This window comes from Trachypithecus francoisi, unplaced genomic scaffold (assembly GCF_009764315.1).
Source record: "Trachypithecus francoisi isolate TF-2019V2 unplaced genomic scaffold, Tfra_2.0 Lachesis_group3, whole genome shotgun sequence".
Lineage (NCBI taxonomy): Eukaryota > Metazoa > Chordata > Mammalia > Primates > Cercopithecidae > Trachypithecus > Trachypithecus francoisi.
This window is the reverse complement of record NW_022681468.1, coordinates 87,040,680-87,060,180: the sequence shown is the minus strand read 5'-3', so window position 1 is coordinate 87,060,180 and position 19,501 is coordinate 87,040,680. Positions and strand designations below refer to the sequence as shown.

Below are 19,501 nucleotides of genomic sequence, written 5' to 3'. Positions count from 1 at the left end.
TTTTGTTGTAGGACTGATCCTGAAGGTTTGACTTCTTACTAATAGTTGTGACCCTTGTTCCTCCAAAAGGGAGAGATTAGACTTTTCAGAGTTCTACTAACTCCACTGGACCAATCAACAGAAAGTTAGGGGTCAAATCCCAGCTTTTCCATTTTGGCACATGGTGTGACCTATGGGACTTGGCCAGTGGGTGGCGAACACACGGAACAGATCTGAATATCACTATAAAGGCTTCGATAACTGACCTGACACCGAACCACAGCCCACAAAAATGGGTTGGAAATTTCCACCTGAACCTAACCAGGCAGATTCACTGCCAAAACAAGACAACCTCCTTAGGATTTAAAGAAGATACAGCATCTCATAACATAATATTCAAAATGTTCAGGATACAATCCTAAACTACTTAGCGTATGAATCATTGGAAAATTCTCAATTTGTGAGAAGAAAAGACAAACAACAGTCCAGCGCAAGAGAACACAAATGATGGAATTACCAAAGGCTAGAAACAGCCATTATAACTGTACCCTAAAAAGTAGGGTAAACACACCTGGAGTGACTGGAAAGGCTTAAAGTCTCAGCAAGAAATATAAAATATGAGCAACAGACATTGTAGAACTGAAAACTACAATGACAGAAAGTTTTAAAGAGTCATTAGATGGATTCAGTAGCAACAGAGATGATAAAGAGTTGGTGAATTTGAAGATAAGTAAATAGGATGTATCCAATCTGAAAGATATACAATGAAAGACCGAAGGAAGCATAAACAGCCTCAGAAAACTGGAAAAATACCAAAAGGCCTAATATTCAGGTCACCTGAGTCCCAGAAGAAGCGATATAGCAGAAAAGAAATATGGAAAAACAATGGCTGAAAACTATCCAACTTTCACAAACCAATAACTTACAGATCCAAGAAGTTCAAACCTCCACAACATAAACTTGAGTAAGTCCACAGTCAGACACATCACAATCATGTGACACATAAAGGAAAAGTGACTCAAATTACTGCATATTTCTCATCAGAAACCATAAAAGCCAGAAGGATGTGTAACAATATTTTTTGTGTTTTTACTTTGCAAGAAAATATACAACTTAAAAAATAAAATCCCCAAACTAATCAATTCATCAAAAATATTTCAGCCTACAGCCTACAGAAACTGCTACCATTTAGAACTGTACAGCATTATCATCTCAGTGTGTAGTGGCACACATGCAAATAGAATAGACCATATGAGGACACATTACAACTTAGGAACTCAAATTTGTTCAACACTGTAAACAACATATAGTGTAGATGACAGGAAAGCTCTCAGGTAATGTTTATTTCACAAACATGACCTTGGAAGAATTAATAAGATAGCATCTCAGTTATTTACATAAAAATAGAAAAATCAGCTTGAGTTTAAGGTGGCAAATCTTTCTGTAAAACTAGCCAATCTTTCACCCATTGAAGTTTTAAAATTTGCTCTTTGAACAGGGATAATGACATCTTACTGCAAATAATGTAAAACATTTTTTAACTACTCAGGTCATATTTTGTATTAAATTTAATAAAAAGTAAAAGTAAGAAAGCTAAGTTTTTACTTTGGGAAATACTAACATTTATGCATAAGATGAGAACAAGACTTAAAAAAACAACTTGATAGAACTCAGGAACCCCTCCAATAAATGTAAACATTGGAAGACTTCAGAATTTATTTCAAGATCCTCACTAAATCATTGGAGCAGTAATGTTCTAATATTCATCTCATGGTAAGCATCAAAATTGTTCTATATTTTCACTACATAAATTTTATTTCATGTCTACTCTGGAAATGAGATGCAACAAAGGTTAACACAAAAATGGATGTCTCTGTTTTTAAATTAGAAGATGAATGTTCTGGGCCAGGAGCGGTGGCTCACGCCTATAATCCCAGCACTTTGGGAGGCTGAGGTGGGTGGAGTTAAGGAGTTTGAGATCAGCCTAGCCAACATGGTGAAACCCTGACTCCACTAAAAATACAAAGTTTAGCCAGGCATGGCGGTGCATGCTTGTAGTCCCAGTTACTCAGGAGGCTGAGGCAGAAGAATTGCCTGAACCCAGGAGGCGGAGGTTTCGGTGAGCCAAGATTGTGCCACTGCACTCCAGCCTGGGCAACAGAGCAAGACTCCATCTCAAAAAAACAAAAAGAACATGAGTGTTCAAAGTTTGCATTAACCTCAGAAGTATCCTCTTGCCATACTACTAATTGAATATATATTTTTAAACAATATTTTTAAAATATTAAAAGTAAGTAACTATCAACCCAGAATTGTACAATCAAAGAAGAAGGTTATTTTCTTTGAAAGTACAACAAAATAAAGACATTCTCACATGAAATAAAATAAGGCAATTCATCTCCGACCTGCTTTAAATAAACCTTTTTTTCTGTTATATCTTCAGATACATGAGAAATGATACTAGAGGGAACCCTGGAAATCAAGAATGAAACAAGATCAACAGATATGGTAAATATTTGATAAATAATAATGTTCTCCTAAGCTCTTTAAAACAGGTACTATGATTGAAAACAAAAATTATAATATTGCTTATGAGGTTGTTAATGTGTATGACATGTAGTATGTAGTATGCCTTCCAAAATTAATTTTTTTAAATAACAAGACTTGAAAGTCAAAATTATGCCTTGATCCATGGGCTGCAGAATGGATGCTGTATTAGCAGACATGAAAAAACATTAATCTCCTTGTACATCTCCATCAGAGCTCTTGGATGACCAGGTGCATTGTCAATGAACAGTAATCTTTTGAAATAAATCTTTTTTTTTTTTCCCTGAGCAGTAGGTCTCAACAGTAGGTTTAAAACATTCAGTAAACTATGCTGTAAACAGATGTGCTGCCATCTAGGTTTCGTTGTTCCATTTCTAGAACACAGGCAGAGTAGATTTAGCATCATTTGTTAAGGGTTCTAAAATTTTCTGAATGGTAAATGAGCATTGGCTTCAAGTTAAAGTCATGAGCTGCATTAGCTCCTAATAAGAGGGTGACCCTATCCTTTGAAGTTTTGAAGACAGTCATTGACTTTTTCTCTCTAGCTATGAAAGTCCTAGAGGGTATCTTCTAATAGAAGGCTGTTTCATATATATTGAAAATCTGTTGTTTAGTGTTGTCATCTTCATCATTGGTCTTAGCTAGATCTTCTGGATAACTTGCTGCAGTGTGTACATCAGCACTTGTTGCTTCACTTTGCACTTGTTGCTTCACTTTGCACTTGTATATTATGGAGATGGATTTTTTTTGTTTTTTTTTGAGATGGGAGTTTCACTCTTGTTGCCCAGGCTGGAGGGCAATGGCATGATCTTGGCTCACTGCAACTTCTGTCTCCTGGATTCATGCGATTCTCCTGCCTCAGCCTCCCAAGTAGTTGGGATTACAGGCACCCACCACCACACCCAGCTTTTTTTTGTTTGTTTTTTTTTTTGTATTTTTGTATTTTTAGTAGAGACTGGGTTTCACCAACCATACAGGGTTGGCCAGGCTGGTCTCGATCTCCTGACTTCAGGTGATCCACCTGCCTTGGCCTCCCAAAGTGCTGAGATTACAGGCATGAACCAGTGCACCTGGCCCTGGAGACGGCTCTTTTAACTTCATGAACAAACCTCTGCTAGTTTCAAACTTTGCTTCTGCAGCTTCTTCACCTCTCTGTCGTCACAGAATTGAAAAATTAGGGCTTTGCTCTGGATTAGTCTTTGGCTTCAGGGAAACTTACTCCACATCAGCAAGAAGGCTGTTTCACTTCCTTATCATTTGTGTTCACTGGAGTAGCACTTTTAATGTCCGTCAAGAGCTTTTCCTTTGCATTCACAACTTGGGTAACTGGTGCAAGAGACTGAGCTTTTGGCCTGTCTGGGCTTTCAACAGTCCTTCCTCACTAAGCTTAATCATTTCTAGCTTTTGATTTAAGGTGAGAGACTTATGACCCTTCTTTACACCTGAATATTTAAGGGCTGTTGTAGGTTATTAATTAGCCTAATTTCAATGTTATTGTGCCTCAGGGAATAGGGAAGGCTGAGGAGAGGGAGAGAGATTAGGGAGTGGCCAGTGGAGCAGTCAGAACAGACAACATTCATTCAGAAAGTTCACCATTTTAAATTGGCATAGTTCATGGCGCCCCCCCAAAATTACAATTGTAATATCAAATATCACTAATCACCATAACAGATACAATAATAATGAAAAAGTTGAAATACTGCAAAGATTACCTAAATGTGACACAAAGACATGAAGTAAGCCCATGCTGTTGGAAAAATGGCACTGATATACTTGCTCAACACAGGGTTGCCACAAACCTTCAGTTTATAAAAAAATGCAACATCTGTGAAGTGCTATACAGTGAAGCACGATAAAACAAGGTGTGCCTGTATATATATACAGTCATGCACTGCGTAACAGTGTTCTGGCCAACAACAGAGCACATATATGACAGTGGTCCAGTAAGATTATAATGGAGCTAAAAATCTTCCCATTATTCAGGTGTTTGTGGTGATAAAACTACCGCGCTGCCAGCTGTATAAAAGGACAGCACCTACAATTATGTACTGTACATAATACTTGATAATGATAATGAACAACTATGTTACTGGTTTATGTATTTACTACACTGTACTTTTGTTATCTAAGGTAAGTATTCTTTCACTTACTTTAAAAAAAAAAAGTTAGCTGTAAAACAGCCTGAGGCTGGTCTTTCAGGAGGTATTCCAGAAGAAGGCACTATTATCATGGGTGATGACAGCCCCAAGTGTGTTACTGTCCCTGGAACCTTCCAATGGGACAAGAAATGGAGGTGGAAGACAGTGATATTGATAACCTTGGCCTTATGTAGGCCTAGGCTACTAGGCTGATATATGAACTAGGCTGATGTATGTGTTTGTGTCTTAGTTTTCAACAAAAAAAAAAACTTAAAAAGTAAAAAATTTTAAAACTTTTTAATAGAAAAATGTTTATAGAATAAAGATACAAAGAAAATATTTTTGTACAACTGTAATGTATTTGTGTAAGGTGTTATAATAAAAGATTCAAAAGTTTTAAAATGTCAAAAATGTATAAAGTAAAAAAGTTACAGTAAGCTAAGGTTAATTTACTATTGAAGAAAAAAGTTATTTAAATTTAGTGTAGCATAAATGTACAGTGTTTATAAAGTCTACAGTAGCATACACTAATGTCCTCGGCCTTCACATATACTTACAACTTACTCACTGACTCGCCTGGAGCAACTTCCAGTTATGCAAGCTCCATTCATGGTAAGTGTCCTAAACAAGTGTACCATTTTTTATTTTTATTTTTATTTTTTTTTGAGACGGAGTCTCGCTCTGTCGCCCAGGCTGGAGTGCAGTGGCCAGATCTCAGCTCACTGCAAGCTCCGCCTCCTGGGTTCACGCCATTCTCCTGCCTCAGCCTCCCCAGTGGCTGGGACTACAGGCACCGGCCACCTCGCCCGGCTAGTTTTTTTGTATTTTTTTAGTAGAGACGGGGTTTCACCGTGTTCGCCAGGATGGTCTCGATCTCCTGACCTTGTGATCTGCCCGTCTTGGCCTCCCCAAGTGCTGGGATTACAGGCTTGAGCCACCGCGCCCGGCCCCATTTTTTATCTTTTATACCTATTTTTACTGTACCTTTTCTATGTTGAGATATGTTTTGATATATAATTACCTTATCACTGTGTTACAGTTGCCTACAGTATTTAGTACAGTAACATGCTTTACAGGTCTGTAGCCTAGAAACAATAGTCTAGACCATATTAGCCTAGGTATGTAGTAGGCTCTACCACCTGGGTTTGTGTAAGCACGCTGTGTGATGTTCACGCAGTGACACAAATCACCTAAGAATGCATTTCTCTGAACATATCCCTGTTGTTAAGCAACACATGAGTGTATACATAGTAATTCCAGAGCAACCACTAAAAACTATACAGAGATATAGCCAAAAACTTTCAATAGCTAAATAAAGATGAAATACTCAAATATATCCAAATAATACAAAAGAAAGTAGGAAAAGGGAAATAGATGAATGCAAAAGTGAGAGAACAAACAGAACAAATAACAAAATGGTAGGCCTAAATCCAAATATCAATAATTTGGATAATAATAATTTAAAGGAAATTTAATAATTTAAAGGAAATGGTCCCACCCAACATCCAGAGATTGATTTTTTTTATTTTTTCATTAAAAAAATTTTTTTTATTATACTTTATGTTCCAGGGTACATGTGCACAACATGCAGGTTTGTTATATATATATACATGTGCCATGTTGGTGTGCTGCACCCATTAACTCATCATTTACATTAGGCATATCTCCTAATGCTATCCCTCCCCACTCCCCTGACCCCACAACGGGCCCCGGTGTGTGATGTTCCCCTTCCTGTGTGATATTGGTCTAAGATTCTCTTTTTTTGTTGTGTCTCTGCCAGGCTTTGGTATCACGATGATGTTGGCCTCATAAAATGAGTTAGGGAGGATTCCCTCTTTTTCTATTGATTGGAATAATTTCAGAAGGAATGGCACCAGCTCCTCCTTGTACCTCTGGTAGAATTCAGCTGTGACTCCATCTGGTCCTGGAATTTTTTTTGATTGGTAGGTTATTAATTATTGCCTCAATTTCAGAGCCTGTTATTGGTCTATTTAGAAATTCAACTTCTTCCTGGTTTAGTCTTGAGAGAGTGTATGTGTCCAGGAATTTATCCATTTCTTCTAGGTTTTCCAGTTTATTTGCGTAGAGGTGTTTATAGTATTCTCTGATGGTAGTTTGTATTTCTGTGGGGTCAGTGGTGATATCCCCTTCATCATTTTTTATTGCATCTATTTGATTCTTCTCTCTTCTTCTTTATTAGTCTTGCTAGTGTCTATCAATTTTGCTGATCTTGTTAAAAAAAAAAAGCATTCATTGATTTTTTTGAAGGGTTTTTTGTGTCTCTATATCCTTCAGTTCTGCTCTGATCTTAGTTATTTCTTGTTCTTTTAATTGTGATGTTAGGGCATCAATTTTAGATCTTTCCTGCTTTCTCTTGTGGGCATTTAGTGCTATATATTTCCCTCTACACACTGCTTTAAATGTGTCCCAGAGATTCTGGTATGTTGTATCTTTGTTCTTGTTGGTTTCAAAGAATATCTTTATTTCTGCCTTCATTTTGTTATGTACCCAGTAGTCATTCAGGAGCAGGTTGTTCAGTTTCCATGTAGTTGAGCAGTTTTGAGTGAGTTTCTTACTCCTGAGTTCTAGTTTGATTGCACTGTGGTCTGAGAGACAGTTTGTTATAATTTCTGTTCTTTTACACTTGCTGAGGAGTGCTTTATTTCCACCTATGTGGTTAATTCTGGAATAAGTGCAATGTGGTGCTGAGAAGAATGTAAATTCTGTTGATTTGGGGTGGAGAGTTCTGTTGATATCTATTAGGTCTGCTTGGTGCAGAGTTGAAGAGTTCAATTCCTGGATATCATTGTTAGCTTTCTGTCTTGTTGATCTGTCTAGTGTTGACAGTGGGGTGTTAAAGTCTTCCATTATTATTGTATGGGAGTCTAAGTCTCTTTGTAGGTCTCTAAGGACTTGCTTTATGAATCTGGGTGCTCCTGTGTTGGGTGCATATATATTTAGGATAGTTAGCTGTTCTTGTTGAATTGATCCCTTTACCATTATGTAATGGCCTTCTTTGTCTCTTTTCATCTTTGTTGGTTTAAAGTCTGTTTTATCAGAGACTAGGATTGCTACCCTTGCCTTTTTTTGTTTTCCATTTGCTTGGCAGATCTTCCTCCATCCCTTTATTTTGAGCCTATATGTGTCTCTGCAACTGAGATGGGTCTCCTGAATACAGCAAACTGATGGGTCTTGACTTTTTATCCAGTTTGCCAGTCTGTGTCTTTTAATTGGAGCATTTAGTCCATTTACATTTAAGGTTAATATTGTTATGTGTGAACTTGATCCTGTCATTATGATGTTAGCTGGTTATTTTCCTCGTTAGTTGATGCAGTTTCTTCCTAGCCTCGATGGTCTTTACATTTTGGCATGCTTTTGCAGTGGCTGGTACCAGTTGTTCCTTTCCATGTTTAGTGCTTCCTTCAGGAGCTCTTGCAGGGAAGGCCTGGTGGTGACAAAATCTCTCAGCATTTGCTTATCTGTAAAGGATTTTATTTCTCCTTCACTTATGAAACATAGTTTGGCTGGATATGAAATTCTGGGTTGAAAATTATTTTCTTTAAGAATGTTAAATATTGGCCCCCACTCTCTTCTGGCTTGTAGAGTTTCTGCCGAGAGATCTGCTGTTAGTCTGATGGGCTTCCCTTTGTGGGTAACCCAACTTTTCTCTCTGGATGCCCTTAACGTACTTTCCTTCATTTCAACTTTGGTGAATCTGACAATTATGTGTCTTGGAGTTGCTCTTCTCGAGGAGTATCTTTGTGGCGTTCTCTGTATTTCCTGAATTTGAATGTTGGCCTGCCTTGCTAGGTTGGGGAAGTTCTCCTGGATAATATCTTGAAGAGTGTTTTCCAACTAGGTTCCATTCTCCCCATCACTTTCAGGTACACCAATCAGACGTAGATTTGGTCTTTTCACATAGTCCCATGTTTCTTGGAGGCTTTGTTCATTTCTTTTTACTCTTTTTTCTCCAAACTTCTCTTCTCGCTTCATTTCATTCATCTTCAATCACTGATACTCTTTCTTCCAGTTGATCGAGTCAGTTACTGAAGCTTGTGCATTTGTCACGTAGTTCTCGTGTCATGGTTTTCATCTCTATCAGGTCATTTAAGGACTTCTCTACATTGGTTATTCTAGTTAGTCATTCATCAAATCTTTTTTCAAGGTTTTTACTTTCTTTGCACTGGGTTCATAATTCCTCCTCTAGCTCGGAGAAGTTTGATCATCTGAAGCCTTCTTCTCTCAACTCGTCAAAGTCATTCTCCGTCTAGCTTTGTTCCGTTGCTGACGAGGAGCTGTGTTCCTTTGGAGGGGGGAGGCGCTGCAATTTTTAGAATTTCCAGCTTTTCTGCAATGCTTTTTCCCCATCTTTGTGGTTTTATCTACCTTTGGTCTTTGATGATGGTGACGTACAGATGGGGTTTTGGTGTGGATGTCCTTTCTGTTTGTTATTTTCCCTTCTAACACTCAGGACCCTTAGCTGCAGGTCTGTTGGAGTTTGCTCGAGGTCCACTCCAGACCCTGTTTGCCTGGGTATCAGCAGCGGAGGCTGCAGAAGAGTGAATATTCCTGAACAGTAAATGTTGCTGTCTGATTGTTCCTCTGGAAGCTTTGTCTCAGAGGTGTACCCGGCTGTGTGACGTGTGAGGTGTCAGTCTTCCCCTAGTGGGGGATGTCTCCCAGTTAGGCTACTCGGGGGTCAGGGACCCACTTGAGCAGCCAGTCTGTCCATTCTCAGATCTCAAACTCCGTGCTGGGAGAAGCATCACTCTCTTCAAAGCTGTCAGACAGGGACATTTACATCTGCTGAGGTTTCTGCTGCCTTTTGTTTGGCTATGCCCTGTTCTCAGAGGTGGAGTCTGCAGAGGCAGGCAGGCCTCCTTGAACTGTGGTGGGCTCCACCCAGTTCGAGCTTCCTGGCCATTTTGTTTACCTACTTAAGTCTCAGCAATGGCAGGCGCCCCTCCCCCAGTCTTGCTGCTACCTTGCAATTAGATCTCAGACTGCTGTGCTAGCAATGAGGGAGACTCCGTGGGCGTGGGACCCTTTGAGCCAGGTGCGGGATATAATCTCCTCATGTGCCATTTGCTAAGACCCTTGGTAAAGCACAGTATTAGGGTGGGAATGACCCGATTTTCCAGGTGTTGTGTGTCATGGTTTCCCTTGGCTAGGAAAGGGAATTCCCTTCCCCCTGGCGCTTCCCAGGTGTGGCAATGCCTCGCCCTGCTTCGGCTCTCACTCGCTGGGCTGCACCCACTGTCCTGCACCCACTGTCCGACATGCCCCAGTGAGATGAACCCGGTACCTCAGCTGGAAATGCAGGAATCACCTGTCTTCTGTGTCACTCATGCTGGGAGCTGAAGGCTGCAGCTGTTCCTATTCAACCATCTTAAGATTGTTTATCCCAGATTTTGATTTCTAAATATCGTATTGTATTTCTTGGTTCTACAATTTCCATTCCTCATTGGAAAAATGACTGAATCAAAAGCTGGGCCAGGGAACGTACAAGATGAGCATTGAACACCTTACAGTGCCAGTGAGTAAAGCAAGTGCTTTAAAAAAAGGAAAAAGGATGACATATGTTAAAGGGCCACAGGAGCCAACATAAATTACCTCCCAATGGCAAAGGCTGGCATAATTTGAGCAATTAAGATTTTTAATGTAGTATTTTATTATAACCCAAACTATAAAATATTTGCAAGTCATACTTATATAAATTAATAACTGGACAAAAAAACAAATGGAGAAGGGATAAATCTTCTTTATAGAAGAATTATACAAAATATGTGCAGATATTCCCTTCTCCAGAAGGTGAAGCATAAGTGTAAGCTTAAATGTGGGTTGGACTCAATAAAGAGTATGGAAAGGGAAAAACAGTAACTTTACAGGGGGAAGCCTGGCAAACATTATTTTAAGTGATCAAGGTTAACATCACTAGTTATAAATCATATTGTACATGCACTTATGTGATATGATGAGAAGGACCTTACTTCATCTCTGTAGTATTCTTTCCAGAAACCCATAACGCTAGTCTAATCATGAGAAATGTATTAGACAAACTCCAATTGAGGGACAGTCTACAAAACACCTGACCAGTGCTCTTCAAAATTGTCAAGGTGGTGAACAAGGAAGGACTGAGAAACTGTCACGTATCAAAGGAGACTTGGGGATAGGTTGACTAAATGCAAAGTGGTATCCTGAGTTGGATCCTGGAATAGCAAAATGACATTAATGAAAAACATGAAATCCAAGTAAAGCCTGCAGTTCAGTTTATAATAAGGTACCAATATTAGTTTCTTAGTTTAGAAAACATAGCATGATTGTGTAACATGCTAACTTTAGTAAAAACTGAATGGAAGATATATGAGAACTCTCGTACTATCTGTATGACTTTTCTGTCAATCTAAAATTATTCAAAAATTAAAAGCTAAGTTCAAAAAAGTAAGTTTTTCAATGCACCAATTACAAGAAAGATTGTCATAATAGATTTTTAAAAAACCAAGACACAACAATATGCTGTCTAGAAGAAACCCACTTTGCAGATTAAAAGCAAAAGGATGGGAAAAGACATAGATATACCATGTGTGCAAATACAAATCAAAATAAATCTGGCTGTATTAGTGTCAGACAAAGTAGACTTTACAGCAGAAATACCAGGGATAAAGAGGGACACTGCATGTTATGATAATGGAGACAAAAGAGTAAATTCACCAAGAAGATCTAAAAATCCTAAATATGATGCACCTAACAACAGAGCTTCAAAGTACGTGAAGGAAAAACTGAAAGGCAAAAACTACAAGTCCACAATTACCGCTGGAGACTTCCACACTCCTTTCTCAGTCATCAATAGGAAACAGATAAAATCAGTAAGGATGCAGAAGAACTGAACACTATCAACAATCAACAAATCTGACTGACTTTTGCAAAACATTATACCCACGAAGAGCAGAAAACACATTCTCTTCAAGTACACCTGAAATATTCAAACCTGAACACATTTAAGAGCACTGAGACCATACAAAATGTTTTCTGACCTAGTGGGATTGAACTAGAAATAAATAACGAAAGATAACTGCTAAATCATCAAACACCTAAATATTAAAAAACACATTTCAAAACAATCCATCAGTCAAAGAGGAAGTTTCAAGGGAATTAAGAAAATATTCTGAACTGAATAAAAATGAAAACACAAGATATCAAAAGTTGTAAGATATGTCTAAAGCAGTACAGAAGAAAATGTATAGTATAAAATAAGGGACAGCAAATTATGGCTTATGAGCCAATTCCAGCCCATATCCTGTTTCTGTAAATAATTTTTTTTGGAATACAGCCACATTCATTAGTTTATATATTGTCTATAGCTGCTTTCCCACTACAGATGCTTTCCCACCACAATGACAGAGCTGAGTATTTGCAACAAAGATTGTATGGCCTACAAAGCCTAAAATGTTAACAACCTGGCCTTTTATAGACTGTAAGCCTCTGTATTAAATTATATTATAAAAAGAGATAGGCCTCAAGTCAACAATCTAAGTGTCTACCTTAAGAAATCAAAAAAACAAAAGCAAATAAACCCAAAGCAAGCAAAAGGAAGAAAGTAATAAAGAACAGAAATCAATAAAATTGAAAACAAAAATAGAGAAAAATCAGTGAAATTAGAAGTCAGTTATTTGAAAAGATAAATATAATTGATAAATCTCTAACCAAGCTGACTATATATATATATATATAAAACTATATTGTAATATTACTAATATTATGAACGAAAGGGGAGATATTACTATAGGCTCCACAGAAATTAAAAGTATAGTATGGTAACATTATAAACAACTCTATGCATATAATTTTGACAACTTAGATGAAATGGATTAATTCCTTGAAAAGAACAATCTAAATTTTACCAAGAATAAATAGGTAACATGAATGTTCTCTATCTGTTCAAGAAAATAAACTCAGGCTGGGCATGATGGCTCATGCCTGTAATCCCAGCACTTTGGGAGACTGAGGCAGGAGGATTGGTTGAGGCCAGGAGTTTGAGATAAACCTGGGTAACATAATGAGACCCCATTTCTATAAAAAATTAAAATTAGCCGGGCATTGTGGTACATGCCTGTAGTCCCAGGTGCTGGGGGGCTGAGGTGGGAGGATCGCTTGAGCCCAGGAGTGTGAGGCTATGGTTAGCTATCATCACACCACTGCACTCCAGCCTGCGTGCCAAAGCAAGACCCTGTCTCAAAAATATAAAATAAATACAAAAATAAAATAAGTACAATAAAATTTTAAAAAATAAAATAATAAACTCCAAGTTTAAAATCTTCCCAAAAGGAAACCTTCAGTACTAGATCGTTTCAATGACAAATTCTACCAAAATTTGAAAAATAAATACCATCAATTCTGCATAATCTTTTCCAGAAAACAGAACAGTATAGAATACTTCCCAGCTCGTTTTATGGGGCCAGCATACTCAGATACTAAAAGCAGTTAAAGACAGTACAAGAAAAATACAGAGCAATATCCCACATTAACATATGTGCAAATGTTCTCAACAAACTATCAGGAGATTGAATCCAGCAATATATAAAAACAATGACACAGCATGACCAAGTGGATTTTATCTCAGCAAAGTAAGGCTGGTTCAGTATTTAAAGTAAATGCAATCCATCATATTAATAGGCTAAAGAAAAAAAATCACATGATCATATAAATTGATGCAGAAAAAGAATTTAACAAAATTCAACATACATTCATAATAAAAACATAGAAAACTAAAATACAGGGAAACTTTTAAATTTGATAGATAATACCTACAAAGGACCTGCAGCTAACATTACACAGTAATCAATGGTGAAACACCATCTGCTTGTCTAAGAATGGCAACAAGGCAAGCGTGTCTACTCTCATACCTCTCATTCAACATAACACTGGAAGCTCTCACCAGTGTGATAAGGCAAGAGAAGGTCATAAAAGTCATATATCAGAATGAGGATCACTGAGGAAAAAAAGTCATATAAATCAGAAATGATGAGTTAAACTGTCCCTATTTGCAGATGGCATGATTGTCTACATAGAAAATCCCAAGAATTCTTAAAAAAAAAAAAGAAAACTTTCCTAGAACTAGAAAGTAAGTTCAGCAAAGTCTCAGGATACAGGATCAACAGAAAAAATCTACTGTATTTCCTTATACTGGCAATGAACACGTGGATATGAAGATTGAGAATTAAAACCACTTATAATAATCACTCAAATCACCCCGAAGTGAAATACTTGGACATTTCTACACCTACATTTACTTCTGCATCTAACAAGATAGGCATAGGGCTTCAATGTCGAAAGAAGGTCATGGATTAAAATAATTAATGTAGTTAAGATGTCAATTGGAAAAACTATCCAAACTGATCCCTAGATTTAATGCAATTCCAATAAAAATTACCACCAGAATTTTTTGTAGACTGTATTAACAGCCAAACAATTAGAATAGCCAGTGAAAGCAATTCTGAAATAGAAGAATAAAGTATTCACATTACCTAATTTTAAGACTTCCTATAAAGTTACAGTATTCAAAACAGCACAGTATTGACAAAGGGATAATCAGTGGTCCCACAGAACAGAATTTGTAATCTAGAAACAGACACACATACATATGTCCAACTAATTTCTGACAAAGATACAAAGGCAAGTCAATGATGAAATAACGGCCTGTTCTCACATCATCTGATGTGTGAACAATTAGACATTTAGATGCAAACAATGAATCTTGACCTAAATGTCACATCGCACCCAATGAACTCAAATCAGATCTTAGAATTACAAAACTTTTAATATAAAACATAGAAGAAAATCTTCATGACCTGTACTTAGGCAGAGCTTATAGATGTGATGCTAAAGCATGATCCATAAAAGAAAAAATTGAGAAATTAAACTTTATTGAATTTAATAACTCAGGATGAATGGGAAAGTAAAGATATTACAAAAAATGAAAAAGCAAGCTACAGACCAGGGTAAAATATTTGCAAATCACATATTCCTCCAAGGGCTTATATCTAGAATATATAAAGAATTCTCAAAACTCAACAGTAAGAAAACAAATCACTCAATTAAAAATGAGCAAAAAGACTTTGGCAGACATTTAACCAAACAGGATAAATGAATAGCAAACAAGCACATGAAAACATGTTAACATCATTAGCCACTAAAAACATGTAAAATCAAAACATAATTAAATACTACTACACACCTAGTAGAACTGCTTAACAAACAAAACCTGACAATACCAAGTACTGGCAAGGATGTGGAACATCTGGAACTCTTTACACATTGCAGGTGAGAATGCAAAATGGTGCAGCGACTCTGGAAAACAGTTTGGCAATTTCTACAAAGTTAAATATCCGATTATCATATGACCCATTCCCAGGTATTTAACCTAAAGAAATGAAAACTTCTATTCACACAAAAACCTACACACTAATACCTACAGCAGCTCTATTCATAATCACCAAGAACTGGAAGCAACCCAAACACCCTTAAATGAGAGACTGGATCCACAATGGCATACTAGTCAGTGATAAAAAGGAACAAACTAGCAATACATGCAAAACCATGATGAATCCCCACAGCACTGTGCTACGTGAAAGAAGCCAGTCTCAGGAGGCTCTATACTGCATGACTCCATTTACACGACATTCTGGAAACGGCAAAACTATCTTGATGGGGAATGCATTAATGGTAGTCAGGGGTTAGGAGTAGGAGGAATGTGTGACCACAAAGGAGCAGCACAAGAGAATAACAGAATCATAATCATTAAGCTGTACACACACACACACACACACACACACCCCCACACACAGAGTTAATTCTACTCTATTTTTTTTTTTTAAAGAAGTTGGCTTACAGTGATAAAATTGCCTTTTTTTCCTCTGCTTTTTCAAGAAAACATCTCATCCTTAAGACACAGACCCAATGCCAGCATTTTGTGAAGTCTTCCCCTCTGTAACTCAGGGAGAGTCAGCAGCCTGGATCATGTTTTCATGGTACTTTGTTCATATCTCTATGCTCATGTTTAGTTATCTTCCTCCCCCTACTAGACCAGAAAATTCAAGTTGATTCCCAACTGGATTATGATCAGGTAAACAAATATATATTGAGTGTATAGTACATAAACTAGACATTCACTAATGTTTATTTCTGTATTGCTAATACTCAAATGACAAACAATTAGAATATTAGTACTATAATATTTATCACATTCACTCACTCACCTAACATATGTGAGATTAAATCTAATAGGCAGTTGGAAGTCCAGCTGAATTGTAGCACATTGATGGTATCTGCCAATAGCATCCTTGATTTTTATGTCAATCTACAAATTAAATAATGTTTTCTTAGAGAGGGTATTTACTTTTCTTTTAAATTTTACTTAAAAGAAGCATATGGTCTACTTACTTTAGGGCCATAAAATGCTCCATCACCTGGGTTCATTTTCCATGGTTCTCCAAATTCCATCAAGCTATTCTGTAGTTGCTTTTTCAAAAGAAGAAAAAAGATAAAATTATACATTGTATTTTTTTTTACATACAGCTCACAAAAGTTACTATAACTCTTCATTACAGTCTATGTTAGTTCAACATGTATTTATTAAGCATCTTTTACATTCAATAAACTATTGAGCAGGGACTACACAGAGATGATTAAGGTGCCACCTGCTCTCAAGAAACATAAACATTTTAACTGGGGAGAAAAGATCATTTATAAATTGTTCCAGTGAATTTCAGGTAAGCACTAGGGAGGGGACGCTTGGTCCTCTTAACACAGGTCCCCTGTGCCCTACACAACAACCAGCTTCTGCCTCCTGGTGACGGTTCCAAGACCCATTCCTCTTGTAGGTGGGGCCTCCACACATGAAAAAGCAGGAAAGGCCGGGCGCGGTGGCTCAAGCCTGTAATCCCAGCACTTTGGGAGGCCGAGGCGGGCAGATCACGAGGTCAGGAGATCGAGACCATCCTGGCTAACACGGTGAAACCCCGTCTCTATTAAAAAATACAAAAAACTAGCCAGGCGAGGTGGCGGGCGCCTGTAGTCCCAGCTACTCCGGAGGCTGAGGCAGGAGAATGGCGTAAACCCGGGAGGCGGAGCTTGCAGTGAGCTGAGATCCGACCACTGAACTCCAGCCTGGGCGACAGAGCGAGACTCCGTCTCAAAAAAAAAAAAAAAAAAAAAAAAAGCAGGAAAGCCTTGATCTCACTCCCTCTTCCACTCTGAGTCTGGGTGGGTAAGAAGGCCAAGAGGGCAGGCCTCGCTACTTCTTTTTTGCCTTTCCTTCACCTCTGCACATGTCTGGGAGGGTCACTTATAATTTATAGGGGTATGGGAGCATGAGGCTCTACTTTTGTCTCCAGCCTAAGCCACTACATGCCTTCAACTTAGCTTGTAGTGAAGATGTTCCACATTGAAGGTGAGGGTGCAAGTGTGTATTAATGAAAAATTTCCCAGAGTCTTCCAGTATTCCCGTGAATCCAGCTTCCCTGGGAAGTACGTGGGCATTCCTAAGTCCTTGGCCAAAGTACTGCCAAAACACGAGCCAAACTCCCATCATCGCCTCCATCATACTGGTGCCCATGAGGGGGCAGATTTTTGGGAGTGATATGCCTCATGGGGAAATCAAAGCAGTGGCAGTCTTAGGGCCAAAGCTGCCATCATCAAGAAAGCTGACTCCTGGAGTCCTGGAAGCCTTTCCCAGGACCTCAGTCAGGATATGATCTTGAGAGAGATGGAGATTTTATTTCTGGGATCCTGGGAGTGTCCCACATAGGCCTGATCTTACAGAAGCAGCTTCTTTTCTACTTAGGACCAGAGGAAGCCACCCCCATGGAGACATTTCCTGGGCCTGGAGGCCATGCTCCGCTGTTCCACTCTGCTTCTAAAAGGAGAAGGAACACAGGTACCTGTTTCCAGGACAAATGAGGCCCTCCTACAGCAGATACCAAGTGATGGAAAGAATTCTGGGGACTGCAAGAGGCTAAAAAGCCAAGGAAAGGCCAAGTTTTGGAGAAGAGGATAAAGCAGGGGTCACTGCTGTTCCTTGGGCCTTGGAGGACACAGAACAGGAGGGCACAGTAGGAGCTGCCAGAGCCAAAAGAGCATTGGATTCATGCAAGATGTGTCTCTTTCAAACTGTTTCAGACACTTCTGAAGACAAAATATTTAAATGCTCATCTCAGTGATTTCCAGACCAGGGTTAGATATTTGAGAGAAATATCCCAAAAGCAGAAGCAGGTCCATCCAGTCACACCCTTGGGTGACCTCAGGCTTGGTTGCTAAACTATTTACTCCCATCAGTTAAGAAAAGAGCAAAAATGCTGGGACTTCCAGCCTCTCCTCTCCATGCCAGGTCTATACCTGGTCCATCCCTTTTTCAGCTCCCCATACCCCACCAAACTTCAAATGAATAGAGTAATGACAATGATACCAACACCTAACATCTACTGGGCACTTACATGTGCCTGGCATTATGCCTGACACTCCTGTAAATTACTTCATTTAAGTTCACCACACCCTCAGGAAGTAGGTGTTATTGCTACATCACCACCACCATCACCACCACTGTCTCATCATCACCATTTCATGCTTGATCCTGATGCTTAGAGATCTTCTATAATTTCCTCATGGAGATAAAGTACTTTCAGACTTTAAAGTCTGGAGTAAAATGGCTCCAGAGCTGGGCTCTGTGTCCTCATTTCCTCTTCCTGCTTCCACATGGCTGTTAGGTAAACTGAGTCTGCATCCTTCCCAGGGTAGATAGTCTATCTCATTTGGCCCTCTTTGTCCATGCAGTGGATGTGGAAGAAGAGCTTAGGGTGGGCACGGGTCAGTGGGGAGGAGAAGGCCCTCTTTAGAGCTCAAGGCTAAACTGCTTTTGTGCAGCCTCTGCTTGGCTTCTGTACCTATTAATCACGTAAAAGTAATTGTTACACTATTAATCCAGTGCTTCTCTGATTCGTATTTCTTGTATTTGTGTGTTAAGCTCCCATGAGCACAGTAGTCCCCCTTATCTGTGGTTTCATTTTTCTCAGTTTCAGTTACCCGCAGTCGACTGAGGTCTGAAAATATTAAATGGAAAATTCCAGAAATAAACAACTCATAAGTTTTACACCGTGCACTGCTCTGAGCAGCAGGATAAAGCACTATCCTACTCTGTCCTACCTGGGATGTGACTCGTCCTTTTGTCCAGAGTCTCCATGCTGGGTGCACTGCCCACCTGTTAGCCACTTACGAGCTGTCATGTTTCAAATCAACTGTGCAGTATCACAGTGATTACATTCACATCACCCTTATTTTCCTTAACCATGGCCTCAAAGCACAAGAGTTGTGTTACTAGCAATCTGGATATGCCACAGTGAAGCCACAAAATGCTTCCTTTAAGTGAAAAGGTGAAAGTTATCAATTTAATATGGAAAAAAAATCCTATGCTGAAGTTGCTAAGAGCTATGGTTAAAAAAAAAAATCTTCTATCCATTGGGTAAGTTGTGAATTAGTGAAGAAGGAAAAAAAAAATTCATGCTAGTTTTGCTGTTGCACCTCACACTGCAAAAGTTCCAGCCATAGTGCATGAAAAGTGCTTAGTTAAGAAAGCGCATTAAATTCCAGCACTTTGGGAGGCCGAGGTGGGAGGATCAGGAGGTCAGGAGATAGAGACCATCCTGGCTAACATGGTGAAGCCCCGTATCTATTAAAAATAAAAAAAATTAGCCGGGTGTGGTGGTGTGCGCCTGTAGTCCCAGCTACTTGGGAGGCTGAGGCAGGAGAATGGCGTGAACCTGGGAGGTGGAGCTTGCAGTGAGCCG

General features: G+C 38.8%; 1 protein-coding gene across 5 annotated transcripts in view; it reads right to left on the bottom strand.

Moving 5' to 3' along the window:
* Positions 1 to 19,501, bottom strand: part of TARS3 (threonyl-tRNA synthetase 3) — an 88,742-nt gene that overhangs the window by 9,234 nt on the left and 60,007 nt on the right. For all 5 annotated transcript variants that reach the window (XR_004431772.1, XR_004431773.1, XM_033188808.1 and 2 more), the window contains 2 exons: positions 16,104 to 16,181; positions 15,920 to 16,020 (listed from right to left, as the gene is read on the bottom strand). Coding sequence is in view for 3 of the 5 variants with exons in the window: in XM_033188808.1 (XP_033044699.1) it covers positions 15,920 to 16,020; positions 16,104 to 16,181 (179 nt within the window). In the remaining 2 variants the exon portion in view is untranslated. The remainder of the gene's footprint in view (positions 1 to 15,919; positions 16,021 to 16,103; positions 16,182 to 19,501) is intronic.